The sequence below is a fragment of the Lolium perenne genome, chromosome 4, assembly GCF_019359855.2.
Source record: "Lolium perenne isolate Kyuss_39 chromosome 4, Kyuss_2.0, whole genome shotgun sequence".
Classification (NCBI taxonomy): domain Eukaryota; kingdom Viridiplantae; phylum Streptophyta; class Magnoliopsida; order Poales; family Poaceae; genus Lolium; species Lolium perenne.
This window is the reverse complement of record NC_067247.2, coordinates 374,353,347-374,364,841: the sequence shown is the minus strand read 5'-3', so window position 1 is coordinate 374,364,841 and position 11,495 is coordinate 374,353,347. Positions and strand designations below refer to the sequence as shown.

Genomic DNA, 11,495 nt, shown 5'->3' with positions numbered 1-11,495 from the left:
ATCAACTTCTTCGGCTTTGGAAGTGCCGGAATCTTCGACATCATTCCTTTTCCTTTTGCCTTTCGGGGAGACAGCGGGAGGAGGAGATTGTGCCGATAAAGTATCTTCAGAATTACCCGCAGATTTTCGAGAATCCACGGGTTCGTTCACAAAAGATGGAGCTTCCTGATTGTCATCCGTGACAATGGCCCTTTCTTCGACTTCTCCATCCTCAGGAAGAGGAGGAAGGGAAGCCATAGTAGGATGGTTCTGCAAGAAAATAGCGACAAAAGGAAAATTAGGGAGATATCAATACAATGAGATGCAGGGAAAGTTCGGAACAAGACAGAAACTCGAGAAGACAACATACCTCGGGGAGAGGATTGGCGGAGCTGTATGGTACCACGCGACAAGAGGAGGGAATAGGATCCTTCTTGGCCAGGCGAGAAACTCTTCGAATCAATTTTTCCAAGTCCTTTGCAGAAAGATCACTGGAGATTCTATTGGCGTCGTTTTCACCAGAATACGTCCAAAGGGGATTTTTGCGAGCCTGAAGAGGCTGCACTCTAATCCTAAGGAAGTAGGCAGTGATTTGAACACCGGATAGTTCTTTGCCTCGAGTATTTTGAAGCTGATGAATACGAGACATAAGAGCTTCTGTTGCCTTTCTTTCTTCTTCGGAAGCTTCAACGTCCCAGGAACGGCGGCGTTGAATTCTGGCACTTCCGTCGAAAGGAATTATGTTGTGTTCCACAGAGTTGGCACTTTCTTCATGAATATAGAGCCATCTTTTGCGCCATCCTTGAACAGAATCAGGAAACTTGACGTCGAAATAATCAATGTCAGTTCGGACACAGATAACAACGCCGCCTATGTTATAAGTGACGTTGTGGGAGCCATTGCGGCGGAGGCAGAAAATGCGTTTCCACAGAGCCCTATTAGGAGGGATTCCGAGGAAGCATTCGCACAGTGTGATAAAAATGGAAATGTGAAGGATGGAATTGGGGGTCAACTGGTGCAGTTGAATCCCGTAAACAAACAGAAGGCCGCGGAGAAAATCGTGAATTGGGGCCGCAAGGCCGCGGATGAGGTGATCAACAAAACTAACCCGATACTCCATTGGAGGGTTGGGGTAGCTTTCTTCGCTGGGAAAGCGGATGGCGTCTTCTTTCTTCATCAGGCCAAGCCTCTTCAGCGTGTTGACGTCCTGGTTGGAGATTTTAGATCTCTCCCACTCAAGATCTTCGGCGGCCATCTTGGACTCTGGAGTGCTGTGACGAGTGAGTCGCGTGCGCGGTGGCATCAACAACAATGGAAAAAGCAATGTTCGTGAATGCGGAAGATCAGCGAGAGCTGGGCGCAGGGGAAGTTTTTGCAAAGAGGAACAGATGTGCGGCGCAAGCGAAGGAGTGAACGGAGGTTGAAGAAAGATTTATATAAGAATCGGACGGAGCAATGCACCGTTGGATGAGGAAATCGTGTGGTGAAAAAAGATCTTCTAGATAAAAGGGTAAAAAGGTATTTTTACTGAGATAGGCGTTACCGTACGTGCGCCAGGAAAAGCGGAGGACGTGTGTCCCCCACTTGCACGACGTGTCAACGTGGTGGAAGCAATGGACCCACAATACAGAAAAATCACGACTATTCACAGAAATAAAGTAAAGCATCTCGATACAGAAAATTAAAAGAAGATTGGCGACAGGAGAAGCTATCAAAAACTTCGGGAGCCTTTGATAAAATACAAGTTTTTGCCCAAATGCTCGGGGGCTACTTCGACAAAAAGTAAAATTTTGAGTATGGCAGTATAGAAATTGCGGGAGCCTACAACCAAGCACAAGTTCTTGGCTGTAGCCTCGGGGGCTACTCCCATCGGGAGCGCTGTTCGCGCACCCGAGAGATGAAGAGAAGATCATATTGGGAAATAATGACAATATAGCGACAAGGTGGACTAGAATGTTGAGCCTACAACCAAGCACAAGTTCTTGGCTGTAGCCTCGGGGGCTACTCCCATCGGGAACGCTGTTCGCGTGCCCGATGAAGTTAAAAAAGAAAAAAGATAGAAAAGTAAGAGAGTATATTTCGAGTTTTAATTAACTCTACATATACTCCCATCGGGAGTGCAATATAAGTCATACTTGACTCGATAAAATGTGCCATTCCAACAGCCGGAAAAGCACTCGACAATATATTCTCAGAACGCCAAAGTTGCGATCAATTTCTGAATGCCGCAAATTTGCGAAGGTAAGACCCCAGATCCGTTCTGCTGGGCGTGGCATCGCCAAAGACTGCGCTCTGCTACTTTTATCCGTATCAACAGATACGAAGAAAAATCCTAACGGACGCGTTAGGTACTCGATAAATTTGACTGGGACTCGACAGAATGGTAAGACCTTAAGCGGCACCTGTCGAAGTTTACACCAGTATTCCGAGATCATGTCCAGGGACGTGATCTTGAAGTAGGTTTTTGCGGATTGCCACTAGAGCAGTTAACTAGTACCTGATCCGTCAGATGAACTAGCCCCAACTACCAGTATCCCTGTACAATATAGAATTTTGTGTGAAGAAATATAGAAAAGTGAAAGCTCTCGAATAAAAATAGACAGTAGAGATTTTCCCTGACTCTACGATTCAAGCAAAATCTCGGGGGCTACTGACATAGGCATCCCAAATGGGCCTGCCGAAGATAGTACCCGGGGTTTACTGAAGGCCCAATACTCGAAGAATAAGAAGATTCGGGAGCCCAAGATATATTAAGGAAAGTTAGAATTGTAATAGGAAGTGTTATCTGTAAATCTGGCGGGATGAGTTAGAAACCGTCCCGGACTCTGTAACTTGTACAAAACGAAACCCTCGGCTCCACCTCCTATATAAAGGGGGAGTCGAGGGACGAAGAGGCAATCGAATCATTGTTACAAACCCTAGTTCTCATAATCGTCGAGTACTTTTCGGCTGAAACCTTCGAGATCTACTTGCCCTCTACTTTCAACTAAACCCTAGCCTATAATCCATAGGCATTGACAAGTCGATACCTTGTCACTAACTGATCAATGTTTGGCTTACATGCAGGCTATTGTGAAGTCGATATTGCTTCTGACGCTGTGAAGCTTCTCATGTCCTTGATATTGCTTAAGAAATCCAAGAATGATAATCCTTTTGAGTCTCTGTTTTGTAAATTTATTATGAAAATGGCCGGAACATGTTTCGTGCCACATCACGGTTTTCATGAATCCGTAATTTTTTTTTCAGTTACATGTTTGGCTGAATTTATCATGAGGTATTTAAAGTCTCAAATATTTTTTATGCCGTTGTACTGTCATATTTTGAGAGAGGCCTTATATCCGCTTTTTTCTTAAATAAAATCGGCCTGGGTTCTGTACTGGTCTGCTTGCTTCCATGGTTAAAGAATTTTCATAGTCGATCGACACATGATCAACAATATGCCAGGAGCCTTCTCTGCTGCTGCTCAACTCGCTCTATGAAGTGAGTATTTGTTTCAAATTTCAGGTGCAGTGATGTATTGATATAAAGTAGCACTCTTTTTACGCGAACTAAACTTGCTCATACTCTATCAAGTATTGTTCATTTTTAGACAGTAATGTTACGTGGTGCATTTCTTTTCAGCTGATTTATGCAAGAACATCAACCTTGGCATCATCACTCAAAATGTCTACCTACCTAGATTATCATTTTATCAAGGTAAGTTCCTTTCCGGCAGAAAAGTCAACCATCCATAGTTAGTGCAGACTTTAGTGTAATTCCAGCGTGTGTATTACAGATCGACGATAATGAGTCCGACAAGGAAGAGGAAACACTCATGATAATTTATGAGAACATGGATTATGATGAGGAAGACCTCCTCGCGTATCCCCCCCCACGTGACAGATCGAGACACCAAACTTAGTGCGGCCTCCCTGTCAAAGCTCCCCCCCCCCCATCCATGCCGCCGCCAAAGAGCGCACTAGGCAAAGCCCTTGCGGGATCTTGTTTACCTGGTGCTAGAGCGTCTATGGTGGGGGTGCCGAACTTGACTGGCGGCTTGTGCATTTCCCAGGCAGGGTGACGGTGGTGCGGTTCTCTTGCAAGGCGGCTCACATGCCTCAGTCGTTGGGCATCCAATTAGGGGGATGGTGGGAGGAGGTAACACCTCTTAAGATGTCGGCTAGCGGTAGGACATAGCGGCGAGATCTTGACGGTGGTGGCCGTGCTATGGTGCCATGAGTCTGCAGGTGGATGGTGGTAACGGTCATTGCGCTGCAGTGCCACGGTGGGGCTAATCGGGCATGATCCGAGCCTAACCTGGGTCTGGACAAAAACCGTCTATAGCATCGGGGGGGGGGGGGGCACTTATCCCTTCCCATCGGCGAGAGGCTAGATTCGGGCTCAGGCCTAGACTTTGGGCCCTAGACCAGCGGGTGGCTCCAAGTTGTGTGCGTGTTGCACCTATGCCGACCAATTGCTACCTGGATTCGAGCCGGTGGGCTTGGATTTGGCATCGACCTTCCTCATCTTATCCATCGGCCTCGCGTTGTGTTGTTTGTCGTGTCATGGACTCTCGTTTCTGGATGCCGAGGTGTTAGCCTTCGAAGGTGGCAGGCAACACAAGGATTCTGTTGGTGGAGGCTCGTTGGAACCAATAGCTACATCACCTTCTGGAACCCTAGCTTAGGTATAGTGGGCAGTTTTGAAATACCCGTAGCGTGCGAAGGTTTATCTGGGGCGAGTGATGTAACCATATTGGAGGCGCCATTGTAAGTACTTTCCATATTATGGTCCCTGGTGAACCCAGTGCATGTCTCGGTGTCAACAATGGGACACGCTGCATCATGAACCTCCAGTTCAATGACAAGTTTGTTTTTTCATGTGTTTTTTTTGTTTACCTCTAATCTACTATGTGAGGGCGTTCCCTCGTTACTTTATCGGTTCAGCCGTTTATCTTTATTTATACAGCGGGACGAAATCATGGTTCGAGAGGGATTCTGCAGTTTATGAATAATGCTTCGAAACATAATGAAGTTATATATAATTTACACTCACAATTTTTTATCATATTCACTTGTGTAGTGAGAAACAAAATTAAAGAAGCCGTAGCAACACACGGGCACTCAACTAGTCTATATTGTACAATACAACCAAGCTGAATAGCTGAATGATTTTGACGCCTCTAATGCTTTCATTGTAAAAATATAAATGAAACAATGACCAATTCTAAAATGGGATCAATTATTCTTGGTCTAGTTGGCCCAACACAACGAACATACCATTACAACTTGGACAATGCTGGTCAAATGGATGAGAATGGGACTGTATTATGCATCTCATTTACTTTCGCTATTAATCCGCACTAACTAATCTAAAAATATGCACATATTTGAATTTGTAATGTGCTACTTATTTTGTTCTTGTGCTTTCAAGTTTTATATCAAAAATGTTGCCTCCACTTGAAATATAGACTAGTTTCACATTTACAAAATGTGCAACTACTCTTTGTGTAATTCGCAGTGTGGTACTGAAACATGTAAACATATTCTTTTGCAAACTACAAATATATATTTGGCACCAAACAATGTCTATCATATTTCTTGTTTGCGTTTTATTTTCCCTTTTGTTTGGCCAACTAATACTGGGGGGTTTATGGTGCTATTTTGTGTGTGTGCGCGCACGCGCTCAAGGATATACTATTTTGTGTATCTCGATTGGAATGTGAAACATATATAGCTGAGAGTAACAAAAATATGTTGACCAAGAAGCGGTGAGAACCTTATTTATTACTCAATAAAACTCAAGCAAGGAGGTCAAGATGCAGTTTAATGACAACCATCATAAATTTTATATACACAAGGATATCTATAAGTTAGGTACAATTAATTAAGATTTGTACTTTGAGCTCGTAAAATATTCTTTCATATGACACCGATAACAACCACCTAATTTTCCAATAAAATTTCCATGGTGAAGCAATATACAACTTCTATAATATATTCATATAATTTGATTTTAGTAGGTTTTAAGGATTCCATGGCACCAAATTAGACATTGGTTAGTGGCATGTATAGTCTTATTAATGCCATGATACCAAATCAGATGTTTGAAAATTAGTTCACTAAACCATGAGAAATGCAAAATATTCCACGTCACCGAACACTAATGGAATATTTGGATTATATTACTAGAAAACACAAGAGGATGGACATAAGAATCTAACATAATCAATAATTCTAGACACACCAATGCAAAGCAGAGTGAGATTATTTTACTGGTGGTCCATTGAAATACAAATTCATTGCCTTTCTCCACCGGTTACCGTTTTTATATTCTAGCCGGTGCATGCAATTTTACATGTTATCAGATCCTATGGCTCATTCGATTCAAAAGAGCTCAAGGGGAGTCCTTTTATTTTCAATTTTTTTTTTTCGAGAGTACGCAATTGCGTACCTTTGTTTTATAGAAGGCAGAACAAGGTTTACAGAAAGGTCACCAGCTGCGTACAGCGGTGACCAGAACACCACCACACCACCGACACACAACCTCTAATGCACTACTCTCGCGAATAGATTACACCCACCAAGACCTGCCTTTGCCCAAAGATCCCACTCCTCGAAGATCTGCTCCACCAATTGTACCTCGGAGAACTGTCTGGCCACATTATCAAAAACCCTTGCGTTTCGTTGTTTCCATATGCGCCAGGCAATCAGGATGATGAAAGAGTCGAAGCCCTTCTTCTCCTTCCTCCTAAATCTCTTCCTGGCAAGTGCCCACCAATCTTTTCAAGTTTGAAAGTACGAAGAATTTTTTTTTGGATCTAACCAATGATGTGTTGTACATGCATGCGAAATGTCACTGCAAAATTCATTGTACTTTTTCTACAAAAAAATGATAAAAATCTAACAAAAAATATCCGTGGTTTCAAAATATCAACTATTCACTACATTGGAGTCGGCACTTTTTTTTCATTTCTATATAGCTTGGGATAGGAAGTATTCCACGCTAAAACCATGTGCGCTGCTAGTATAGTTTGGTTTGAATGTGAAAATCCTATATTAATCCATAGTATAGTATAGTAGAATTTAGGTATAGCACCATTCCAATGTTCTAGAAACATTCATATGAAAAAGTGGTAAAGATGGAAATGATATTTGAATACTAGCATGGATGAAATCCTTGGATCCATAGAAGGCACCTTTTGAAACACTACTCCTTCACATTCCCTTGCCACGTTTCAAGCAGTGCACCACGCTCCTCTCCTCAAAATAATCTCAGGGTCATGTGTGGCACCCTCGGAAAACCACGCGGCGACACCAGCAACGCCCGAGAATCCCCACCCGCCCAAGGCAACCTCCCTCCTGATTTCTCTCTCTGTGTAAATAAATAGAGGAGCGGCATCGCCCATCGCCCGCCCGAGCGCGCCAAATCCGCCCCTCCCGCCCTTTCCCCCTCGCTTGCTTCCCCCTCCCCATTATTCCCGGGACTGCCCCGCGCCGCCGCCGCCGCCGCCGCCGCCCACCAACCATGGGCAAGTACATGCGCAAGAGCAAGGCCTCGGGCGAGGTGGCCGTCATGGAGGTCGGCGGCGCGCTGCTCGGCGTCCGCACGCGCTCCCGCACCCTCGCGCTGCAGCAGCGCACCTCCTCGCCGCTCAAGAGGGCCGACGACCCGCCCGTCGACCCCGGGGACTACCTCGAGCTCAGGAGCAGGAGGCTCGAGAAGCAGCCGCCGCCGCCGCCGGGGACCAAGGACAAGGAGCCAGCCGCCGTCTCCGGGTGGAAGGAGCAGGCGGCGGCGTTCGCGGCCGAGGGATTCGAGGCCGACCTCGAGGCCTCCTTCGGGGACAACGTCCTGGATTGGGACGCCATGGAGAGGTGAGAACACTGTTCCTTTCCCCCCCCTTTTACTCCTCTTCCGTTAGTCGTTGCTCCCCGGCTCAGTAATCCCTTCTTGCGCCCCATGAGATTAGATTGGATTCGACTGGATTGGCGTTTAGGGTTTATCTTGCACTTCCGCCGCGTCCGCTGCTGTTTCGTTCCACTCCCCATTAGCGCCGCCGCGTGGTCTCACACGAGCTCTTGAACCTCAATAAATCCCCTCCCTAGGCCACGGGATTCAAGTGCTGATTTCTCGAGCTCGTACCAATCCCTCCCCTGAAGCTTCCAAGAATCACCATCCCTTGCCGCCGACGACCTAATTAATTTCCCCAGAAACTTTTAGCCGTTGGCTGGCCGGACCGTGCAAGAATCCAAGAATCGCCTGTTGACCCGGCGCCAGGGGTAAAAAGCCCCCCAAATTTCCCCGCTCCCTCTCTCCCTCCAGAAAAGGCATATTCTTTGGTTCGAATAAAGACCCATTAATTAAGGCGCCTCCAATCCCCACAATCAAAGCGGTGTTTACACTTGATGGTCCTCTAAACCAGTGGAGCCTCCTCCAGCGTCCTTTCTACCCATAGTGGCGAGGGAAAGATGGCCCCTTTCCCCTCTCCCCACCATAGCCGCCCTCCGTTTTCAGCATTGGCCTTGAGTTGTTAATCTCGTTGCCGGTAGGGACCTCGCCTCACTTCATCTCTACCAATCTTTTCCGAGAAATTTCAGTCCCCAAAAGCGACACTCCTGTCGCAGTCAAGAAAATCAAGATCCCATTTCCTGCGCGCGCGGTTGCAGGGTTGCTTGCCACCGCCCTTGGGGAAAATGGCATGGTGCTGCCGAGCTGCTCTCGTCATGAGTAGTCCTTGTATACCAGAGCGCCACGCCATTGAATGCCTTCTGGCCTGTATAGCTGCCTGGGTTTGCTGGGCCTTGCTTGAATGGACACATCCGGACCACATTTCTTCAAATGTTTCGAGTCAAATCGATTTCCCTCCATTCCTGTAACCTGGTGCATCAGCCACTGCAGAGAAGATTATACTTGCTTCAAGCCTCGGAGCAGTGTTCTTATTTCTCTAGCTCCTTTTCTGAGAGATAAATGTCTCAGTATTCTATCAATATCTTCAGCTACTTAGTTGGACTACTTTATTGGTATCATCTGGTACAAGACGTGGACCCTTTCTCTCCGGCATATGCATGTTGCACGCTGTATTTAGGTCGTTTGTCTCTGTTAGGCCAACTTGTTGTTTGTCAGTATATTCAATCATTCAGTGAGGTGCACCAATAATCAGCTAGTACCTCGCTGTGGGGGTACCTGCTAAGAATATACCACAAGATCATGCCACAAACTAATTATGCTGGAACTCCTGTAATTTGTTGTCATGCCAGTTCACCAAAACCAGCTTGCACCTGTAGTTTTCCAAGCTCTCAACTTTCATATTGTGCTTTGCAGGAGTACCAGGGAGACGACGCCTTGCAGCCTGATCAGGACCTCGGAGACGATAAGTACCCCTGGCTCCGCAACAAGAACCAGCAACCCTTCGCGCCGCAGGATGCAAACGCCCATCTGCCGTTACATCCCGAGCTCTCTTGAGATGGAAGAGTTCTTCGACGCTGCCGAACGACAGCAACATCAAGCTTTCAGGGAGAAGTAAGAGCTTGCTTCCTTGTTCTCTGAACATGCTGCTAATAATCTTCTGTTCTAGAGTATTGCACAGAGAAAGTTTGCTAACACTGAGTCGTTCTGTTCTAATCAGGTATAACTTCTGTCCTGCGAACGAGTGCCCGCTCCCCGGACGGTACGAGTGGGCGAGGATAGACTGCTAAACCAGGAGCTCTCTACTGATTCTGTACACCAAATGACGATTAGCAGGGATATCAAGCCTGAGGAGGCGCAATGCAATAGCATTAGAGTTTCTTTATCTGCTGTAAAAATTTAGAGTTAGCCCACCCGTAGTAGCTCTCAGTGATATCTGTGTAACGACGGCCGCCTGGCTGAGTTTCCTAGCCTCACTGTAACCGTTAACACCTCAATTCTGTAACCGAACCATCTGCTCTAGGCCTAGCTTAGCACCTTAATCACCTGTATCTCGATTCATCAGTTATCAGAGCTAAATTTTTCTCTGCATATGCGTTGCTGTGATGAGTGAATGATCCTTTTGTCCATCCATCCATTGGAAAAGTTGGCATCTTGGCTGAAAAGCTGGCGTGGCCACTACCATGCTCCGCTTTCTAATCAGCAGGTTGATGCGAGCTTGGATGGATTCCACTGGCTGGGAGATACTCCATCGTGTGATGGGACTCGTGAGGTTACTGTTGTGCACCTGTGTGTTCATTTCATATCATTTCCGTCGCGGTGACTGGATGATGATGATGATGATGCTTGGACTGGACTGTGTGGTGAGTGACCTGATGAGGATGGCCATGATGGTGCTCATCATGGTCTCCCTGAATCCTTTTCTTGGCAGATTGCAGGTAGGTGCTGCAGCCACTTGTTGCCCTTTTCTTTTACTCACCAGGTAAACTGGTAAAGTTGCTCTTTTTGGCCCGTGGGGAGAGGTTTACCAATCTTCTCTACTTTTACCTGTTATTTTTCTACTGCGTGTCACTTCTTTATCTCCCCTCCAAGGTTCCAAGTCTCTGTCTGACTCCAGGAGTAAAATTGTCTGCCATTTCTTTACCTCTCGTCCAAGCCTCCAGCTTCAGAAGCAAGTAAAATTGTCCTTTTCACTTGCATTTTTTATATATCTGCAACCTGTTACTTGTTTAGTCAAAGTTAGCATGCAGCAGTACCAGCATTGCTTCCCGGAATTGCTGCTTGTTGCGGGTAATCTGTTTTGTCCGACCTTTTGTTTCAGATGAAACTGCTGCCAATGGACGCTTAACCTTGTCTTGCTCCAGTCCTTTCTGCAATGTTTAATATTTTCTCCTCCAAACAAAACGTGCACAAGTTTCCAAGAACGTTTGATACCGATAAAGTATCCAGGAGACCATGGGCAAGCATCGTGCATCCGTTGTTTATTCAAGCACACGCATATGCCTCAGCTCTAGAAGCTACCTCTTTAACCTAAATGGTCCTTGGCTGAACTTTTAACCACCGTCTGGTCTCTAAGGAAACTTTTAACCACTTGTACCTAGCTCTGCAAGCTACTTCTTTTTAGATAGCAGGCAAAATTTTGCCCGACTTTAAATTAATAAAGCCATACGATATCGAGTTAAGTTACACACTGCTGGGCATTACAGCTTCGCCACAAACTAGAGATGGTAAATAGTTTCAACAAAACAAGGGACAACGCTTCCAAGCAGAAAAAGGTTTGCATGACGGCTTCTCCGCGCACCCAGTCCCATCACCGAGGCACGAGCTACTTCCCCACGCCGCCGCCGGCTTCAGCTGCACGTACAGCTCCCTTAGCTCGCGTGCCATCCAGCTTAGCCCCTCCTTTTCTCTTGACTTGACTTTAGGCTCCACAGCTGCAAAAAAAAAAAAAATGATTGTTTTGTAAATAATGTCAACTGGGTTAGAGATAATTTTCTTTTCGATAGCAAGTTTATTGCGCGTATTCCACGGAGCCCAAGATTGAGCCATGAACAAGACCCACAACAGCCGCCTTGAGTACCCGGAGAAGCTAGAGAGAATGGCATGGAATTGAGCGAAGTTGGCGGGGC

At 46.1% G+C, this 11,495-nt stretch overlaps 1 protein-coding gene across 1 annotated transcript; it reads left to right on the top strand.

The window, feature by feature from the left end:
* The first annotated feature begins 7,379 nt into the window (after positions 1-7,379).
* LOC127325660 (cyclin-dependent kinase inhibitor 5) lies at positions 7,380-9,957 on the top strand. The gene is made up of 3 exons (XM_051352476.2): positions 7,380-7,835; positions 9,283-9,480; positions 9,587-9,957. The coding sequence occupies exons 1-3, from the start codon at positions 7,486-7,488 to the stop codon at positions 9,654-9,656; spliced, it is 618 nt and encodes a 205-aa protein (XP_051208436.1). The 5' UTR covers positions 7,380-7,485; the 3' UTR covers positions 9,657-9,957.
* The last annotated feature ends 1,538 nt before the right edge of the window (positions 9,958-11,495 follow it).